Source organism: Sinohyriopsis cumingii, chromosome 8 (assembly GCF_028554795.1).
Source record: "Sinohyriopsis cumingii isolate HCF-2022 chromosome 8, ASM2855479v2, whole genome shotgun sequence".
In the NCBI taxonomy this organism is placed as follows: Eukaryota; Metazoa; Mollusca; class Bivalvia; order Unionida; family Unionidae; genus Sinohyriopsis; species Sinohyriopsis cumingii.
In genome coordinates, this window is record NC_142968.1 from 105135734 (window position 1) to 105159209 (window position 23476).

Sequence of the window (23476 nt, forward strand, 5' to 3'; positions counted from 1 at the left end):
ACAGCGTCTCATATACTCCCATCATTAATTTTAACCGTCAATAAATACTAATGCAGGCAGACGGATCAAGGATAATGCATTTTCTAAAATAGACATGAAATTGTAGCTAACGTTGAGTGTAGCACAGCTCTGTCGGTATGTCATTCATTAAACAGGGCGTATACCTCTGTCAACACTGACAACAAACAAAAACTATGTTTTTTTTAGTCTTCAATTAATGTGTTTTATTAAAATCAGAAAATGATAAGAAATGATATCCTTCAATATAAATATATGAAATCTGTAACCGAATATTGTGGAATCATAACACATTAGATAAAGCCTTAAATCGCTCGTTACCTTTTTTTAAACACAAAGTCTTTAGATTGCAGCGCGTATTACATTCAAATATTCAAAAGAAAATAGTAATGGACAGTTGAATAATTTAAATGTACTATACAATTTTTTATCTCAAGTTCAACGATTTACAAGCATGATTTAACTAATGTTCTTCCTCCTTTTGAAAACAGTTCACTGTACCTCCATGGCACTTGCAAAGAAGTTTTGTCCCCTTTATGTTTTAATTACATTCATCCGCGAATTTCATGCTTCCGCGCTGAAGAAACTTTGAATGTGAATGGTCGTTTGAAAGGTGTCAGATATCTTATGCAGACGACATTTCTAGATACTGACATGTTATTGTGGCAGGTATTTGCTAACATCGTTCACTTGTCAACCTCCGACAAAACTCATTTTCCACTGAATTGTATGAAAAAGTGTAAGCTTTGATCTTCAACCGAATAATTTTGTTTCATCTCAGAGTTTGTCTATATCAGTAGACTTTTAGTCCTAGAAAACGAAACTCTCTCCATCCTATAGAAATGTCCTCCATTTCAATTATATTCCTGGCGATTGGCACAATTAATTACTGTATACATCGGTATTCTTCCGCAGGTTTCGGTAAGCTGTTTGGCAAACTGCTGCAATAATGGTACCCAGTTGTATGAAAGTAGACTGGTAACTAATTGTAGCATGGTAGACTGGATATCTAAAATATCGTAAGAGTTCTTGAGCTACTCAATCAGCTGCTGGTGAATTTATATATTTGTATCGTCTCCCTCCATCAGGGCCTCCCGTCATCGACAGCGGTGGCGATGGTGGCGATGTCGACGATTGAGCCATCAACTAACGGATCCCTAATAAGCACGATCTATTCCAAACTGGAAAGCGTTGGGCCGTTCTGGAACCGTTGTTTCAGAACTATCTCAGTCGTTGAAAAAATGTTTCAAGTCATTCTTGCAGACATACAAGTTGGCGGACAATGACATAACACTGGACTCCTCGAATCGACAAGACAAAGAGGACAGAGTTTGCGTAAACAATGGTCCGGTGGTTCCTGAACTTCGGACTGTTGCAGAATCATGATGGATGCTGAAACTGTTCAGGTTGATGCTTGGCAGAACTATTGACATTTTGTTCCGTACTTCTTTTGACTGCTGCTTCAAAATGCTGTAATATGCTTAGTTGCTTTAGCTTTGTTCAGTATAGCTAGCAAAGTGTATCAAATTTAATAAAACGTTTGTTTAAATACCTTTTCACCACGTGTCAATGTCATTCTTTCCAATGTGGGGCGTGACCATTTTTCGCCTACATTACTTTGTATGGAAGCCGTTAACCAATGAGGCGAATGCATGCCAGCTACGTGCAACTATTAGCTGCGATCAATGTATCACTGTTAAAGTTTACCTATTTCTCGCCTGCAATAGGGTCTTGATGTTATTACGATTAATATTGTATTTTGCAAATTAATACATTAATGCGTAATGTACCTTCACAGCAGGCAATACTGATGGAAGGAAACACAGTCTCAATAGAGAATTTCTCAATTATTTATGACTATACTCAATTTTAAGATAAATTTGCACAATCTCTATGTTTATTTCTGTCTGTCTCTCTTTATATATGTTTAGTGGGATAAAATGGTACACACTGCAGTTTTGTTCCTGTCCGTTTCTTTGTACGAAACTACTTGTTTATTTTTAATTACTGCTATATAGCTATGTATTCGTGTATCTATCTTCTTGGGCATGAGAACTTGCCTATGATCGGCATAATGGCAGGTCGAGAAACATAATACAAGTAGTGTTACAGACGTGCTTTCAAGCATCGTATTGTATGTTTACCTACCGGTAAGAACGAATGTTCTCTCTCTCTCTCTCTCTCTCTCTCTCTCTCTTTAAAGGAACTACCTCAAGTGTCTATTCATGCCAACACACTTGATATTTCCTCATTTTTGACACTATATACCACCTCTCACATACAAGAAAATAAGGAAAGTAAAATATACAATAAAGACATTTCGACCCTAATTACCATCACGAGTGATGTGGTATGTCTAATTAAGATATTAGTGCTTTCTGACGGAGCAAGGAGGAAGAGATAGACATTCGAGTAAATAAACTTATCAATTTAGTATATATATATATATATATATATATATATATATATATATATATATATATATATATATATACAGTTACTTACTTAGTTCCTTGTCCCTGTATAAATCAGTGTTCTTTTCGTCTGGAAGGGACTCTACTCTATAATTTTTCAAGGTTTGTTTACCACTACTACTACCACTACTACGCCTGTTACTTGCACTTCCTCACAACAAGCTAAACTAGTGTTACTACCACTATCAACACCATCGTCACAACTATCACTACTTCTACCACCTCCACCACTACCTCCAATCCAACAACACCAACAGCAACATCTGCTACCAATCCTTGTTCAACCACTGTCAGCACCATCACCGCCACAATAGCACAGTTAACAACAATAAATACTATTAAGATTGCAATAGTAATCTACCATCAGACCAGAGTGGGTCAGTTACCGTGGTTCGTCCTTGGGCAAGGCACATCACTCTAATTGACACGGAACTAAATAACACACCTGTGTTGCTGTGCTATAAAGCACCGTACCAAGCACATACTATTCCTGTAGTCTCCCTTCTGTTCATGTTGTTGCTCCTGTTACTGTTGCTACCAATCTGATTGGAAGCGGAGTAGATGTATTGTGGAATTGTACGAATGTGTAGCAATGCAGCCTATTCAGCAATATAGACTGTAGTCCGAATTTCCTCTGACCCTTGCCATCCCATTTTTGATATTTGGACATTTATATTGGGGTGTTGGGTCAGAGTCCATTCCCTATCGAAAAGTTGGAATTCGCCGTCACCAGATGATGTCGGCATGGGGTAGCCGCTTTCTAACCGGCCCAGCAAAATTGAACGACCTTTCATAAAGATATACCTGCATGAAATCGCTCGACATAGTCCGAATGTCAAGAGAGTTTTATATGCATCATTTTTCGGTGCAAAATGCCTGATCGTCCAGATGGCAGCGCCTGACTGCAAGTGTTATTGGACATATGTAGGCCCCCCCCCCATTGTGTTGCCAAAAGTTTGGAATACTACCGAACCACACGTCTGTACACATTTCCATGAGGTATCTATCTACAGCGCTGAAAGGCAGTGGCGAATAAATATACCGTCTTGACAGACGTCCTGCAGGAGCACAGTATCCAAACTTTTAATCAGCCTGCATATCTCCCAGATTTAGCTCCAATGGAATTGTCGGTTGAACCCATTATCAAAGATTCGCTGGGTTATGAACAACATACCAAAAAGTAAGTAAAAAATGGCGTTCAATAACTGGATAATCAGATTGAGAAAGCATGCACATGTGCATGGGGAGTATTTTATTCGTAAATAACGAACTTTGATGTACAAGGATATTAATATTCAAACGATTTCAAGTACTCTTTGTTCACGAGGGTATGACAGAACAGGACCGGATTGGGGAGGGGGGGACTGGGGTTTCTGGAATCCCCCAGACTAAAAAAAGTACTCACACAAACGTACAGTCACGTGTCACTTGAAATGTGGCCATCATTTTATTATTGCGCACGTTTATTGGGTATTAAGCACACTTTGAGTAAATAGAGAGAAGCAGGACAATTGAAAATGGTGGTATTTTATTAGATAAATACGGTAATGGTTAGAGACACGTATTTCAGTATTTCATTTAAGTTTTGAGAAATTAATAAAACTGTTTGGCAAGATAGAAAGAAATAAAAAAGAACTTGTATTACTGGTACATGTGAAAATCAGCTATTGTATTCTCTCGTGTCATACATATGCAACACCTAGCGGTCAGACCAAGGGATGCTATGTTTCAAGACTGAATAATGTATCTTCAAAGCCGCGTATTAATGAATAAAATAATTGATAATGATAAAAGTACAAAATCGACCATTTCGATGCTAAGCGGTATTTTTTTTATTAACAAATTGTGTCACTACTTTCAATTTGATCACATTGTCCCGTAAGATAATATAAATAAGTAGCAGAACCAAGTAATAACGTAGATATAAGAACAGAAAGACAAAATAATAGTTTGGTTTGGGTGTTTTACGGCATATCAACACCTTATTTAGTGCCGTAGTAATTGGAGTAAAGTGCCTTGACCAAGGACACACCACGGTAGCTGACCCAGGTTGGTCCGATGATTCTAACCCGCATCCTTTCGGTCGCAAACCCAGCACGCTAATCTCCGCTGCTCTAAGGTGAAAAGAGTGTAGTCAGTGCAGGTGTAGAAAGAATAAAACCAGAGGTATGTATAGTTTTAAGTGAAAACCGTCAATTGTGGATGAACAGCTCCATTAGTCGCTTTAAAATGACACTGAGTCTTGTGCCCAAAGCTGCGTCGCAAATTGCATCGATGCATACGGCCTACAAAGGAGTCAAAACGCGTTCCTTTCATTAAACATATGGCCTACAAATAGGATAAAAGGCGTTCCTTTCATTAAACATATGGCGTACAAATAGAATAAAAGACGTTCCTTTCAATAAACATATGGCCTACAAATAGGATAAAAGGCGTTCCTTTCATTAAACATATGGCCTACAAATAGGATAAAAGGCGTTCCTTTCATTAAACATGGCCTACAAATAGAATAAAAGGCGTTCCTTTCAATAAACATATGGCCTACAAATAGGATAAAAGGAGTTCCTTTCATTAAACATATGGCCTACAAATAGGATAAAAGGCGTTCCTTTCATTAAACATGGCCTACAAATAGAATAAAAGGCGTTCCTTTCATTAAACATATGGCCTAAAAATAGGATAAAAGATGTTCCTTTCATTAAACATATGGCCCACAAATTCAAACCTCGGTAAATTCACAACATTTTTTACACCGTTTACACGAATCGTATACGGGGCCCCGAGTGGCCGAGTGGTCTAAAGCGCTGTCCGTTACGGATCACTGCCATCTCAACTCTGTCTGCGTGGGTTCGAGTCTCGGATTCGGCTAATGTGGGTATGTGAGAAAGCTTGCCAGTAGCTTCTCGTGGGTCGGTGGTTCTTTCCGGGGTATTCCCGGGTTCTTCCTCCACCATTAATACTGGCCGTCATGTATAGCCTATCGTGTGCTGAAAAATGGCGTTAAACCCTCAACAACAACGAATCGTGTACCTTCAATTAACCTTGAGGCGCCTATATTGACATTCCCGACACTTGGTCACTAATGTCTTGTATGCAGTGTGCAACGGTTTCACATCTCATCTAACGTTTGGCCATTTGAGTCCAGCTTCAATAATTTCATACAACCTAAGCAGCCATATTATTCACCAGAGTCGGCTCTCTGACCACTATTGTACTGATATCTGCAGAATATATATATATAATAATAATAAAATAGTAATAATAATAATAATGAGGACTTTGTATAGCGCCTAATCTTTAGAAGCTCTAAGCGCTTTACAACATTAGACAACACATATTTTTTTTTATAAAAAAAAACATAATAATATTATTAAAAAAATAAAAACCATGAAATTAGAAAGAAAAAAATTTAGGAAAAAAAAAAAATAATAATAATAACAAAATAAAAAGTTTTAAAAAAAATTAATTAGACCTATGTGATAAAGGATAACACTTGTAAAAGTATTAAGAAAGACACTACTGAAAATACATTAAAACACTGTTTCTCATTCATGAAATCAATCAGAATTAATAATTTTTCTCTGCATTCATGCTTATAATTTATAACATTCGAAAGTCTATTACAAGAAAGAACCATCCTGAAATTTTGTTGAGTGTCATGCTTTATTTTTTTAACTGATACATTCTCTCTGAACCTAGCATAGCCGCTGTAAGAAACAAAGTACTAGGTAATTACTAACATAGTTTAATTTGTATGGGTGCTAACATAATGTATAAGGGTAACGAATCAAGTTCGATGACGATACATGTAAATGCAAAAACTTGAAGCTTCAGGTGCAAATAGTCATTTAAATTACCAGTAACGTAGATAAGTTTTGGAATATCTCCTTCGGTTTATACGAGTTATGAGTTGCTGAAAGCTCCAACTTAGCACGTAATCGGCGATGGGTCAGATTTCGAACTGCGAGAATTAGATACCTTGTATGATAGAGAAAAAGAGTGGGTGTTTTCAATAATTCTCCCTTTTTAACGTACAAAAAAAACAAGTGCTTGTAATGCAAGGAATTTACGGGAAAAGTTAATGTGGGTTATAAGTCGTACTGGGTACGATGCGGTAGTAATCTATACTTTATTGTAAGCTAATGATGTAACATAAGCATTACTTTCTGTTTGTTTGCTTTTTTGCGAAACAAAAAACTGTAACGACAAGTTTGACATGTTTAGCGTGTTGCGCCAGAAAATTACAATGGCAAAAATTAGCATGTTTCATGTTTCACACAAGCATAGCGATGGTAATGTTTCAAACTTCAATTGGGTCGTCTATCCCCACAGACAGAATTAGATGCAAGCCAAAGCAGCCAGACACAGTGGATGTGTCAAAAATGTTGTCAGAGTGTTTACACGCAAGAACAGTCTGGACAGATACAATAGTGCGAACAAACAGTTTGCGTGAGATTGCAGTCGGAGTGGTAAATAGTCACCGCAGTCTACAGATAAATCTGTTTTCGGCAGGTCGCACACACGATTAACTAATTATAGGTCACAGGGCATCCCCTTGTTTGTACATTTGTTTTATTTGCCTCTCCATGGGTGTAATTAGTGGCAGGAGTTATGGCGAGGTGGAATGGGGTGGTGGTATACAGAACATTTGGCTTCGTACTTGTATCTGTTACCTGTCCTTATCAATCGTATCATGGATCTGGCAAGTCACTCGAATAATTCAAGATCGCTACTGGTTCACATGTATGTGGTGGTTGCTGAAAGGAAGTATTTCAAGAGGCAAAGGGGGGATAATGTAAAACGCCTCTGAACGAGATGCAGTAATATGCCATGATAAGTTGGCTCCCTTACTCTGATCGTTAGTTCACGTATTTTGGACTTGGAGCGAGTGACGTAAGATATAGATAGACTCTTGTTTTCAGTTCTATTTCTTTTTTTTCTTCTTTTTTTTAATTGACCGGGGGCTACTATCATCAACAAAATGTCTGTCTGGAATCATCTTTGTTTTGTTTTCAATTAAATATGCAAGTATTAGGTTGTTAATAACAGATAATAGGTTAGAGTAAAAGAACTGTCGATACTATCATTCCAGTTTAGGAAGTTTATTAATGTCGGTCTAGCATCGAAAGAAATGTTTTTAGACTGAAAACACATATTTTAAAAAATAATCCGTACAAAAATAATCCGTACTTTTGCCCTATGTTAGTGAAGGTCATCAGTTTTCAATAGGTAGAAATGGCACTACAGTTCAGAGACTTTCATATTGTATTGCATTCGATTTCTTGAATTCATCCTTAAACCCACAATATTACCAAAAATTACGTACTGAATGCGGATTAATGCAAATTTGTATTTTTTTTATATAAAAAGTACAGTTTACATTATGTTTTTAAAAATATCTGCAGTTTTGGATTATTTGTTTTGTACGTTCACCACAAAGTCCAGAAAAGATTAAGTACAGTGTCTAAACTGGTAGAATGTAACAAATATTTTCCTTCTGATACCTGAGGAGAGAAAAACTGTAGAACTAAAGAGCCGTAAAGTGTACGTATAATAATAGAAAGAAGAAGGAAATAAAACGTATTTAAAACATAAAACAGACATCTAAATTTTACAAGTACATGTTTAAGGGGTCAGTTATAAATAATTGTCAATGTATTAGACTTTTTGGGAAAAGTTTTGGAAACTAAAATGATAAAAAAAATATTGTTTGTTATAGTGGCACCTTTTGAATATTTTACTTATTATCAGCTAGCATACTATAATCTAGGTACGTCTATTAATTTGTGTTAATTGCAATGTATTGTTTCTGTTGCACTTACTCAAAGTAAAATGGCCAAAATATATGACTGAAAGACCAAACCTTCAGCCTCGTTTTATGCGTAACAGTTAAATGTTTGACCTTTTCCCAGTATATAAGCTCGGCAAAATATCTCGCAGTTACGCTAAACTTTGGCCGAATGATGTGTCTTATTGTATTTTGGGTTAACGCCATTTCTCAAAATGATTAGACTTTATATGGCGGTCAGCATATTTGGTGGAGGGAAACCCCTAGAAGACCGCGGGAAGAACCATCGACCAACGTTAGCCTACTTGAAAGCTTTCGTAGGGCTAAAACTCGAACTTACGCTGACAGATGTGTAGTGATCAGTAAAGGCGAGAGCCTTAGACAACTGGGCCTCCTAGGAGCATTCCAACACTCCCATGGTCGCGGACTAAAGGAGAACATTTCTATTTAGTAAAAAAAGAACACAACAAGAAAATCTTGCATTTTCATCTTCAAATATAAGGATGTAATTTCAACATGTGAAGAATATAGGAATGAAAAAATGTGACGAAAAACATTTCACAAATTATTATCTGTATTTACCTCCTATGTAAATAGCAAACTTGCATACAAAATTTAAAAAAAAACTTGTAAAGAAATTAGACGGCCATGAAAGTTCGAAATTTAAAACCCGTTGAAATAATGCAAGTGAGTAAGTTAAATACGAAATAATAGTAACGCGACCTTCCAGTGGTTTAATAGTTTTTTTGGTAATGATAAAAACAAAATATGCAAGACGAGAATTATAATTATGCACCGCCAGTTAGGTCTAATTTTTCTATATCGAAATAATTTCTGAGTTCACAGTAATGTAGAAATTAAATTCAAAGCACCTCACATCTAAAACGTCTTAAATGCACTCCGAAACGCAAGGAGAAAAATAGTGAGGTTTAACAGTGGTTTAAAGTAAATCATAAAGTTTGAGCGTCTGTATGGAAATATGCGAACCAGTCTGGAAATGAGTGAAGATAAAATAAAGTATATATGGGTTTGGCTGGCCAGGATTGGTTGATAATGATGTATGGATTTTACTGAAAAGATTCTTTTGAGAGCTGATCCTAGTTGTAACTGAAAAAATGGAGATATTGTTTTATTGATGGAATTTCAGTCTTTTAACAGTCTTGAGTTTGGAACACACATTAATGAAACCTGACTATTTAGTGCGGAATTGAAAGCATATGTTTCAAACACGTGCAGATGCAGAAAATGCAGCTGCACATATTCTTTCCTCTGCACAGAAGATGACATCTAGGTTTCATCTATACTGATCAAGAGCACTATATTTTTTTTAAGTTATTGCATTTGTAATATCACGATGTTTGCATAGGGTTACTATGGTAACTGAATTAGTATCGCAGTTAATTCAGTGACACAAGTGAATGATATACTGAGTGAAAATTTAGGTATAAAAAATGTAATGAAGAAGTGATTTTATGTAGGATATCCTGTCTGATATGAGTGTAATTTATGTTTGGTATAAATAATATTCCTCCGTTTGGGACTATATATATATATATATATATATATATATATATATATATATATATATATATATATATATATATGTTGTCGAATATAAAGTCATACCGCTTTTATTTTCATCAAAAACGACTAATGCAGAAATAGTATATTCAAAAGGTATCGTTGCCAATATTTATTACTTGTGCAAATAAAAGTAGATAGTAAGACGTGGCATAACATGCACACACACAGAACAAACCTCCTAAAATACAAAACTTGAGTCACTTCACCAAACTTAAGCTAATAAAATATGGTTGTTTAATTTCGAAATGTCCCTTGTTTCATTATTGCATTAAAATTCAGATTGAAATACTTTCATTAAGTCACAAACGATGAAAAATCAAGAGCATTTCAGTCCAATCTCCCAAAATCTAGACCCGTCTCTCTTGGGTGCGACATATTTGGCACTGTTGCTACTGCCTTCCCCCATCTACACCGTTAGGCTCACGTAGGCTTAAATACGTAACGTAATGTAATGTAAATAAGCAGAACCGAGAAATCAATATCGGATTGTAAAGAGGTACACCGTGTATCTGTCCTGTATGCCAATCCATTTGCCCGAGACATGATACGTAATATTTATAATAGCTACAAATGGCCTACATATAAGTGTACAAGGATGGTCTGTTAACTTGAGTGTTTATTGTTGACGAATCGCATTTCAACCTTGCTGATCTTTACCTCACGCTCTTTATGGCTGCAGCACAGAGTTGCAATTCTGCAGAGTCTAGTTCCAAGATAAAATCGGTCAAGAAGAGTGCGTTTCGATGTGGAAACCAAGACACAGCTGTTACGGTGATTATTATATGACAAATACAAATATGAAAACCACTAATTTAATCTGTTTAATACAAACAAACAGAAGGGCCACTCTAACCGGTAACACATCAAAATCGTAGTTGTTTCGTTATGTTTACGACTGGTGTAAAATACCAAGTCCATTTTTGTTCTCTCCAATCATGTGACGCAATTCCGTCCCAAAAAGGGATAAATTAACATACCCCAAAAACGTACAATGACTACTTCTTGCAATATTCCTTTCAATATGAGAAAAAACAGTATTTATACGAACATATACAGTGCAAAATGATCAAATATACTCTATAATGATACTTAGATTGCCATCAGGGATTGATGTATAGTAAAATAAATTACACAATCCGATGGTCGTACAAAAAAGAACTGAACATGTTACTGTTTGTAATCTTTACATACATTTCTGTTGTACAAGGATTAATTATAATATATACATACTCATTAATGAAGCACTTTACCAATAATAAACATAGTTTGCCATCTCACTGCTAAGGGAAAAAGAATCCCAAGCTCTCGTCCCTGGGACAAATGATACGCAAGAATTAATCGTCCCTGTCTTCATTATACACATACGAGTACACATTTCCATTATATTGCTCTCGTTTTTACTTTTGACTGTTACAAAAGAACCACATGCAAATTTGACACCAAAATGGGTCACAACCATAGAAATATTATTTTCAAATACATGTTTTTTTATAAACATATGATAAGGGACAAGGTTTATAACCTGAGACAATACAGTCGCATACATAGCCCTTAATTTCTTAGTGATACATTGAAACCTTTCGGTAACCTAGATCTAACCCATGAAGGACATTATGTTCGTACAGTGAGACTGGAATGCAAAGGTGAGAGTTTAATCACAGACAAACTGGCAAAGCACTTATGGACCCTTCTACAATGCAAAAACAAATAAAAGAGAACTCATGCTCTTGAGTTCGTCGCATACAACAATATTGTGCTAGCCAATAAATTCGGCCCTCACAAAGCATCTAGAAGATCGACCTGGCACAGTCCAGATGGACATCACAAACAGATTGACTTCACCTTGGTGAAAAGATGATTCCACACAGGACTGGACATCACCAGAACACGAAGTTTCCCAGGAGCAGATATTGGAAGTGATCATGATTTATTATTGACAAAGTTTCGCCTCCACCTGAAAATGATCAAAAAGCCTAACCAACCTATAAACAGATTTGACCTTGAAAAATTGAAAGATCCACAAATCGCAGAAGCCTTCCAAGTAATGATAGGTGGTAACTTTGCATCTCTGAAAAACCTGGACAGCCAAGACACTATCCTAGAGTCCTTAACAACCACATTCAATACAGCTGTGACTAGCACAGCTAGCAAGATCATTGGCAAATATCGTCAAACAAAGAAACATTGGGTCACAAGATATGTCCTTGAACTATGGAACAAAAGAAGAGAACTAAAAACGGGAACAAGAGATCATAAAGGAGATAATATATACGGACAGAGATAAACAACGAGACAAGGAAAAGCATGAGAAAGGCAAAGGAGTCATGGATAGATAGACACTGCTGTGAAATCGAAGACAGCATGGGAAGAAACGACAGCAAGATGGCATGTCAACTTATGAAAGATCTCAAAGCTCTTAAACAAGGGAAAACTACCACCATCCAAAACAAGACAATAAAATGCCTCACAGAAGATTAAGAAATCCCTAAGTGATATACAGAATACCTATCAGAATTGTACAATTATGAGACCCAAGAAGTAAATGCGGAGGAAGTAGAAACTGCAGTTAGGTCACAAAAAGAAAGAGAAGTCAGCTGGCGTTGGCAACATACCAGCAGTGCTCATCCAAGCAGGAGGAGATAAAATAGTCACGGTCCTAGCAACACTATGCAACAATATATGGCAGTCAGGAGAATGGCCCACAACATGGAATCAGTCTTTGGTCATCGTGCTCCGCAAGAAAAGAAACCTACAACTATGCCAAAACTAAAGAACCGTTAATCTGATCACCCACCCATACAAAGTCATGCTGAAGATAATTATCGACAGACTAAAGCCTCAAGGAGAGAAAACTATTACTGAAGAGCAGGCATGCTTCCAAGCAGTAAGGAGCATCACAGAACAAATGTTCAATCTCAGGTTCATTAGTGAGAAATACTTTCAGCATAAGCAAACTATAAACCATGTGTGTATAGATTTCAAGAAGGCCTTCGATAGGGTATGCAATCCGGCATTTTGGGCAACTATGAGGAAGTAAAACGTCGGCTCCAACCTGGTGCGGGTTGTTAAGCACCTCTATGACAAAGCTACCAGTGCAGTCCTCATCAGTGGCAGCAGAGGAGATTGGTTCCGAACAACAGTTGGAGTCAGACAGGGATGTTAACTGTCACCTACACTCTTGAACATTTTTCTGGAAAGAATCATGGGGGATGCACTGGAAGACCACTAGGGCACTGTCAGCATCGGAGGAAGAACAATCACCAACCTTCGCTTCGCAGATGATATTGATAGCCTAGCATGAGATGAAAAAGACCTGACTGACTTGGTTGATCGCCTCGGCACAAACGCTACAGCATATGGTATGGAGATTAGCGCCTAAAAAACAAATTGATGACAAACAACACCAATGGCATCAGTGCAGAAATAATGGTTTGTTGACAGAAGCTGGAAAAAGTGAAACGTTTCAAGTACTTAGGATCAGTTATCACAGATGAGGACTCCAAACCAGAATTACTTTGCAGGATTGCCCAGACAACAACAGCAATAACAAGGTTGAGACTAATATGGAAAGATACCAACATTGTTCCTGGTTCCAAAATAAAGCAGTTGTGATCGATTGTCATATCCATTTTTCTGTATGCTTGTGAAACATGGACGCTCACATCAGATCTACAAAAAAGGATTAAAACCTTCGAACTGCGATGCTCCCGCAAGATCTTGGGCATCTCATACATTGACCATGTAACCAACAAAGAGGTCCGCAACAGGATCCAACGAACCATCGGACCCTAAGAAGACCTCTTGACCACTGTGGGAAAAACGCAAACTGAAGTGGTACGGTCATGTCTCAAGATCATCTGGACTGGCAAAACTAATCTTGCAAGGCAGAAGGCGAGGGTACAAAAGAAAAGGCAGACAGAAAAAGGGGTGGGACGACAACATAAAAGAGTAAATAGTCATGGAGTTTGAAGATTCCCAAATGGATGTAGAGAAAGATGGAGAGAATTGGTTGTGAAGTCATCTGTGGTGCCCCAACGACTTCTTGGGTTACGGGATTGATGATGATGATGATGATTATTATTATTATTATTATTATTACGACAACGACGACTACGACGATGATGATGATGATGATGAACTTCATGAGTTAGATATAGGAGAAGTTAAGAGACAGCGCATGTAAAAATTTACTGATTTTCATCTGTACAGAGAGTGTGACGCTTCAAAATACTGGTTACCATGGACAACTGTTACATTGCATGACCAGATGAAAATTCCAAACATTGGACATCCTCTGTCTGGTTCACATCTTCTCTGAGGTCTGATTCATAAAGATATGTGATAGCTAGTTGAATAGGAAATTTTCTCCATATCAAAATGAAAGTGTCACTGTAAACACAAACAAGTTAAGAAATCGAGTGCTAGATGTGAAAGTGCAGAATAATACGTTCATAATATTTACCCTTTTTAGTATCAAGCTTACAACGGGTATATGTGTGACAAAAATAAGACTTTTCCTTTACTACATTGACAACAAAATGGCAAATTAGACAAAGGTTATTTATAATAGACGATTTACTGTTTTTCTTGTTTAGCTGCTTCCTTCTTCAAAGGTTCGGAAGGTTGTCTTTCCAAGTATTGATGGAGGTACTATTTGAGATATAAAAAGAAAACTTGTTTGCATATGATGCAGTCAACACCCATGGATACGTGTTGTTCCTTCAGATAACATTGTGTGCGAAATGTTTCTCATAAACCTAATTATGTAAGTTTCTGCTGTGGTGCTTCACCTGCCTGATCAAGTTGCAACCCAATCAAAACGTCTTACGACACACTTTGCAAATATACTTTTTAGTCCCAGAATGTTTATATAGTTGCTTTTTCAGTTTTGTTTTGCTATAGGATTAAATGATCATGGTTGGGTATTTATTGATGTGTAAAGTTTATCTAATCACTCACAAAGTTAACATAAAGTTCTTCGGACTTTATTTACTTTGTGTCATAAAACTTCACATTAAATGACATGGAAACAGGGAACCAAAAGTAGTTCACAGAATTTATTGATGTGTAAAAATTTCCAGTTCATTATCACTTGACCGTTTACATCCAATCAAAGTGCATAAAACTCGTTCAGTTCATAAAAATTGTAAATATTCTCATATAAAATACCACATACTCTTCATATTCAAAATGTAAATCTTGAGTTTCTGTCATCTTGTGATGTTTTACGTCTCTTTGACTAGCATGAACGTTCTACATGTAAAACATACATAAAGTATGAACCAAGTTTGTGTTCTCTCGTGACAGTCAAAATGACTCAAAGCCACATTCCATGCAAGTTTATGTACATCTCCTATAACACACAGTTTGGAAATGAGATATGCTGTCGTTGATAAAAAGAAATAATTGTCTTGTACATAGCTGATTTACTTTGTGAGAGACGGATACACTATGCCCTTTTAACGTAATTGTACCTTAAAACAAGGTGCACAAAACGGTCTTGTACCGTCGGGCACAACATTCTATTTGTATCGTACCTGCCTGTTACACCATCTTGCTATTATGATAACCCTTTGTGAACCAATTAAGACAGTCCAGCAAGGAAGTACCCTTTTAATTAAGAAATTAAAAGTGGTCCAAAATACCCGTATATAAAACATAAGCAATCTAACAAAGAGAACGCTCAAGCGTCCTCTATTGGTATCACAATGAAAGGCATATGTGACGCTATACAGAGTCTGGTTCACTAACTATCCGTGTGTGATATGAGTGTGTGATTTGGATTTTTAACGTAGCTTTAACAATTTTTTCAGTCGTATCGCTGCGATGTCTGCAGTGTGCAGTCATATCGCTACGATGTCTGCAGCGTGGCAGTTTATAGTGATGTCTAGCAATGGGGCATCATACCGCAGACATGTAGCATCATGTCCCACCCAGTCACATTATCCTGACACCAGGCCGACCAGGCCTAACACTAACCTCTTAATGCTGAGCGCCAAGCGAAGAAGCCGTTAGTACCATTTTTGTAAGTCTTTGGTATGATTCGGCCGGGGATCGAACCCACGACCTCCCGCATCCGAGGCCACCGGAGTGGTCCTATCTATCCGTTTCGAATGGATATTAATATAAACAAAATGAGAGAAGTAGATATGATCCAGTTAAAGTATTAATGTACTAATACGCGGAGATGATGGACTACGGTTTATATGACCCAGGGTCAAAACAGTTGTATGACAGCAATATGTTCTTCAAGAGTATGGGCTGCGGGGAGTGTTTACTTTAATAGATCAGCCAGCGGGTGCTTATATGAGGTAAATCCATGGTATTCAAAAGATGACAACTTTATTTCTTGATTAAAACTGTTTTTAGCAGTTCCGGAAATATTCACATAAGAAACTACTGACTAAAAGAGTCTTTTTTTTAAACAATGCATCATACATAAATGTGAAGCTCTGCAATCTTTAATGTCAAAGCATGAGTAGAAGATTTTGTTGTAGATCATACAATATTTCATTTCATGACCAGAGAAAACACCATCAGTAATATGTGTTGTTAATAAATTATACATTTACAAATGGAAATTACAGACTACTAAATAGATGATACGATGGTGAAACGTTTGAAACACACAAAGGCAGAAAACTGGTTCGCTAGATATAGAACTAACCGTAAGAAGGATTACCAGAATGTAATCAAAATGACGGAAGTATGAAATTATAAAACTGATACGCCATAAACAGTCAACATTCAAATGATTTGTTTCCTACAAAGGTACATATATGTTATGGGCTTTCTATTCCATATAAAGAAAACAAATTTAAAAGCTATGATTTCTCGCAGCATTTTAATTTTCTCTTTTCAAATGCCGTGTGTGTCCAAGATTTGGGGCCAAGATGACGCGGCGTTTCTGCCTATGAATCCAAGTTGAAAAAGGGTCTGTGACAAAAACAATCATCACAGATTGCATTCATGTTGAACTGCAAAAGGTGCCATGGTTGCAATGTCGTATGTTCTCCCAACAACTGTCGTCCAGATCATTGTATTCGGATCACCCGGTGCAGCCATGGACGAACAGTACGTAGAATTTGCTCCGACGATGATACATTTTACAGAAAGGTCCGAATAGTTTTCTGAACATCTAACGAACCGTGGCACGAAAAAGACGTGACTACGCAAGCAAAATACATGTTGAGCAAAAGAAGCACAAAAATGCAACGATCTCTTACAAAATAAAGACAAGGAAAATGCTAATCGGTTATCATTCTTTTCACATGCCATCCAGACAATCCAACAGTATATAAAAGCATTTGGGCCCTGTTGTGATAAAAGATGCAAAGCATATCAACATTTGATAGACAAATACATTATCTAGCAGTGAAGAGCGGAAAAATGAACACACATTATCCACAACAAATATGCAGAACAAAATATACAATTTATCTCATCACGTGTAAGATTTGTAGCCTTCAAAATGATCAGTCTTTTCAAATCGGAACGGACGACAAAGATGCTGGACGGAAGTCCAGTAACAGAACATGTATCTTCTTCTGACCATACTTTCAATTACATTATATTCATTGCAGTTGCCAACAACCGCATCTGGAGTTCCAAAACCAGATAAGAAAGGAGTTTGACTGGATAACATAATAACGATGAAAACCAAATAAAGAAGTTTTTAAACAGGCACACAAACGCATATATATATATATATATATATATATATATATATATATATATATATATATATATATATATATATATATATATATATATATATATATATATATATATATATATATATATATATATATATATATATATATATATATCAATCGAATTAGTATTGTTTAACGCCATCTTTACGCGTTTTGTATTTGAAATTGTTGTACTGAATTCAACTAGGGAGGGGTAGTTTCCTAAAGTTGTGTGCACTTGATTTTTTATATTTTTTCGATTTTTGGCCTTTAGTTGGCACTACAGAGTTACTTTCGAGCTGAGGTACTGTACAACATACATACATACATACATACATACATACATATACATATATATATATATATATATATATATATATATATATATATATATATATATATATATATATATATATATATATATATATATATATATATATATATATATAGAGAGAGAGAGAGAGAGAGAGAGAGAGAGAGAGAGAGAGAGAGAGAGAGAGAGAGATTCATTGGAAGACTCTCATCGAAGCACTGTATAGACTCCTAAGCTGGTGTTTATTCATAAACGACATATAATCAAAAGGGATCAAAACACCCGACAATTTCAAAATATTCTTTCAAGTCGCCAATAAATTCCACAATACGATTAAATTTACGTTGGAGTCATCGAACAGGTCCAGTATCTTTTTAGATGCTCAATTTACCCTTCTGGACGGGAACACAGAAACTGACATATACTCTAAACACATTAACTCTCATCAATAAACACTCCCGATCAGTTGCCGTCCCCAGCACGTAAAAAGAAACTCCCTTACGGGATGTGCATTCGAGTCAAACGCATATGCTCTAATCCTGCCACCTTTGAAAAGAGACTGATAGCTCAAGTAGCACCTTAGAAGGAGAGGATATAGAAGAAGTTACATTGAGGAGGCTATTAACAAAACTAGGCTCCTCGGAAAAGGAACCATTCTAAAATATAAAACTAAGAAAGCAACAAGCGTGTCCCCTTCCTGCTAACTTTGCACCTAGATGCCCCAAACCTACAACAGATCATATGCAAGCATTGGCACCATACTGAATCAACCGAACGTCTCGACAGTATATTTCAAGAAGTTCCAATAGTTGCGTACTGGGGACATACAAATCTCAAGGACCATCTGGTACGTGCCAGGGTAACGTCAAAACAACAAAACAGATTTAGTCGCATGTCGTTGCAAAGACAAGTGGTGCCTAATTTGCAAACATATGCCCCATACTAAACCTTTAAGAAGGTCGAGAACAGGAGTTTACACGATCATTCAGAAGGTAGGATGTCGTGCCAATAATGCAATCTATCTTCTGATATGCAAAATCTGTGCCATTCAATATGTTGACGAAACCATTGATTCCAGAAGGCGAATAAATAATCACAAAATCCACGTTCACGGCAAAATCAACGCGATAGTCGCCATCGAATGGACGTTCAGTTGATTCCCTCGAGATGTTACCGATTCAATCTACCTGGGGTGGACAGACATATAACGCACAGGTAAGGAACGATACTGGATACAACAATTGAAAACACAGTTTGGACACACACACCCCACAAAAAATCTAACTTACGGTTGCAGTCTTATCAAAATTAGTCATCAGTTTTGTACTCGACGCAAAGAACGCACTTATATCTACCCAAGAAATCACATTTTTATTTAATTATTATTATTATTATTATTATTATTATTATTGCGACACAAAATTATCTGAACATCTTTCCTTTAGAACATGCTTGCATAACTCTGCTGGGATATAGTCCTTTACCAAATTTCTGTAGATGACGTTAATCTCTCGCCATGCTGGCTTTCCTTCCTTATGGCACAAATTAGAATTAAGTCAAAACATACTGGTTCTCTTTGCAATAGACGCTTGTCTAGATATTTCTCGTAGATTTTTTGTGAAGTGTTGTTTTGTCTATATAAGTTATATTTTCCCCGACAAAGAGCTTGTTTAGCTCGAAACTTTGGGATGCCGTTTTGAATTTGCGTCATTATCAATTATGTGTGTGTATGTATGTGTGTGTGTGTGTGTATATATATATATATATATATATATATATATATATATATATATATATATATATATATATATATATATATATATATATATATATATATATATATATATATATATATATATATATATATATATATATATATATATATATATATATGTATGTATGTATGTGGGGGGTGTTATGGAACACCATATTAATTAATGATTTATGTATTTTGGATTTGCAGACTCTAGAGATAGGATTGTAGTTGTGACCCAAGTTCTGAACAAACTTCAATTAGAAGTTCTGCATTTCTGTCCAATTAACGAGCAAAGTTAGTATGTCCAAGATAGTGCGAGAAAGATCTAAAGTGGAGGAAATCAGAATTGTAACAATCGAAATAAAGGCAAGAAACACCAATTTAAAATTAACATTTTATTAAAAGTGGCTATCAAAACTTCATTTAGAGGTATTTGAATTTAATGTTTTTGACAGACATCAGATATGCATGCAGTACTAAATTTTAAGGAAAACAAGCATGACAAAGAAACCCAATATATGGCAAGATCCCCAGTGGCTTTTAATTGGGGCAGATGTACTTTTCATAAGGGCCAAGGCACAGCTCTTCTGAACAAGGGAACTATTGACGTCATATAGATCGTACCTCTTGAAATCACTGTCACTGTCCTCCGAACACTTAACGAACTCAAATCTTCCAGTGTTTCCAAAACAAAATGTCTGCTTTTGGTAGACCAAAGGTAATATTGAATTACAGGTGCACTTCATTGTGTGCCAGTCAACGAAGAGACAAAATGGTACTTGAGCCAAATTTTTGCAACTACTCAGAGTTCCCATGTACGTGGAGGCATCGCCATCTAACTTGTTCCCTAAAAAATCCACACGGATTAAGTTTTGAGATACACAGAACGTTTCAGGGATAGATGTAAATTGATTATTTGACAGTTCGAGGACGAACAAATTTGGGATGGACCATCCTGGAAGATTCGCTATTTTGTTTCCCGCCAAAGAAAGCACTTCAAGACTATTGGGAAATGTTATGTCTGACAACGTGGATATGGTGTTATAGGAAACGTTAAGTATCGCGAGTTTTTCCAATGCTGTTAAGTCACTGGGAAGAGATGTGATCTTATTCATGGAGACGTCTAACAGTGGAACCTTGCTGTAGGTGGCAAGATTGATGGGGAAGCTTTGTATGTTGTTTCCTTGAAGAAACAAACACCGATCACCGGGCGAAGGTGGAAACTCATATAGATTTTGTGATCTAAGGGTCGTTGTAGGGCACAGTGGTTTGTACTGGTAGAACTGACATTCCGCATAGGATGTCTCTTTGCCCGCACACAACTCAAGGCTAGCCAGAATAGTAACCACTATGTAAAACACCGGTAAATACTCCATGGTTTCTTATGGTAAGTTCCCTTGATGCAGCTGAGATACAGATCTATAATAATAATAATAATAATAATAATAATAATAACAATAATAATAACAATAATAATAATAATCTCCACGCTTTCACCATTTATAACTAAAAACCCTAATTTTTTCATACATGCACACAAGTGTCCCCAACAACCCCAAGCTCACTATCGAGGGGACGGATACAACAAAATTAAAAAGGTTGCACACGCGCCCGGAAGAGCAACTGGACTGGCAAGATCCCATAATCTCCACTTTTTCTTCGGGTGATGATGACAATATTCACTGTCAGTATGAACTTTGGGTTATACAGGATATTTATAAAACCTCCAAATTACACAAAATAAAACGCAGTTTTTTAAAAAAAACAAAAAAAAACTGTACAGATCAAACACACCGTATTTTAAAAATTGGTCGGATTGAGGTCTGCATCTCTTCGGGTTTCTCGACGATAAGTAAATCTGAATGAATATAAGGCTTGCCATTCTTAAATAATGGAATATTAGGTTATAATTTTATGTCTCGTGTTGACATAGTAGATCTGTGTCTTGTTGGTTTTTCCTTCCATGTCCCCAATATCATCAGTATTTCTTCTACGATGACTACTACTGCTGCTGCTGCCGTTGCTAAACCTACTTCTTTAGCAAGGTCATGAGCAACAACAACTAGAGCTACTACTACAAATATTACAAGCAGAACAGCACCATCGCTACCAATAATATAATAATGATAATAATAATAATAATAATAATAATAATAATAATAATAATAATAATTATTATTATTATTATTATTATTATTATTATTATTATTATTATTATTATTAAAGCAGATTATACTTACCACAGGACGTATCCAGCCCAGTTCATTCAGCATCCGGAATGATAGAGAGAATATTTATAAAATATATTTTGATATATAATAAGTGGTTAACTTGGATTCAAGAGGATGTGTTTGTGTCGAGAAGGTGCACACGTGACTATCCTTATATTTGTATGGTAAGTGTCAATGGTGGTGCTTTGGAGGAGTGGGGGATAGATCGTTTGATGTGTCACAATCATGCTCTGGCAAACAAAGGAAAAAAGAAGATGGATAATCTGTTCGAGGGGTAAATTTGTATATTAGACCAATGAATGTAAAAGGTTATTGCAAGTAAACAAGGCAAATATAGCATAGGTTTCAACCTTTAATTGATAGCAAAACCGTAAAAGCTGTTAACAGCGACCTTAAACATAACAAATCGTATCAACCTAAGTTCGAATAACAAAGGCTTCTAGAAGTAAAATTATGACGATCGAACAAATAGTTAAAACCTAAGTGCAATGCTAACTACGTGTTTCTTAGGCAAATATATTTTGAATCAAAGTATCACTTTTTCCACACACACACACCCCACCCATCCCTACCCCCACCACAAAAAAATCGCATATGTCGTGATATGGATTGGAGCTTAATAATAAAATTACTGGTTGAAGAAATGTTTTTGATTGTTATAGTTTTATCCAGGGTTGTGCCGGATTTAACTGTTTTACCACACACACACACACACACACACACACACACACACACACACTCCTTCTCTTAACATTCTTGTCTTCTATGTCAGTCATGTCAGCTGCAATAAATTATTAATTAGAAAGTTACTACTTAATACATAAATGTGTCAACAACTAGTCACAGAACTTGAATGTAAAACTAAATAAATAAAACAAGGCGATGTCAAGCAAGATATGTTGGGGTGGGGGAAGACAACTACTACTGTATTAACCGCTTATAATTAACAGCACATCCAACTGAACCAACCTACACCCATATTTGTCATGCAGATCATATAACTCCTGAGACTTAATTTGATTTTCATATTTGTTTCAACCAATCAGAAATGATGTTACTTTTGAAAGGTCGGTAATTATTGGTTGGTGATTTTCAGACCTGTTTTTTGCGCAAGCTGCTCCCTTAAAATCATATTTAGAATAAATATTGAATATCAGTTTCCATGTACATTTTAGAGGATGCATGAAATATATTTATATTCCTGGAAAAAGTTAACCAACTTTGCCGGTGACTTAGTTTAAAAATTAGAAGACAGTAATACGACGAATGTACACTATTTAACCAAAGTTGTTGCTCTGCTTCTTCTTTTCATGATGATGATGATGTTGAAGCTGCTGCTGCTGATTATTATTATTATTATTATTATTATTGGTAGTATATCTTTAAAAAGAATGGAATTCTTTATACAAAAACTAGAACAATGTCTCCATGTATATAAAACCTCTCATCTATACAGAAATGTTCAAGGTTTTTCTAAAACAAATTAAATGATGTATAAACCCTTAAAATTCACTTGTGCGATTAATTTATTGTGCGAAAAAATAGTTTATTGAACAAAACAAAAAGTTTTGCATGATTTGTATCAAAGAAAATATCGCATCTTTGCACCTATTCGACC

General features: G+C 36.1%; 1 protein-coding gene across 1 annotated transcript; it reads right to left on the reverse strand.

Annotated features, from left to right (window-relative positions):
* Positions 1 to 20007: 20007 nt before the first annotated feature.
* LOC149794298 (uncharacterized) lies at positions 20008 to 22006 on the reverse strand. The gene is made up of 2 exons (XM_089968455.1): positions 21868 to 22006; positions 20008 to 21046 (listed from the first exon to the last, which is right to left on the reverse strand). Exon 2 carries the CDS (start codon positions 21001 to 21003, stop codon positions 20104 to 20106), a length of 900 nt encoding a protein of 299 aa, XP_089824581.1. The 5' UTR covers positions 21004 to 21046; positions 21868 to 22006; the 3' UTR covers positions 20008 to 20103.
* Positions 22007 to 23476: the final 1470 nt, after the last annotated feature.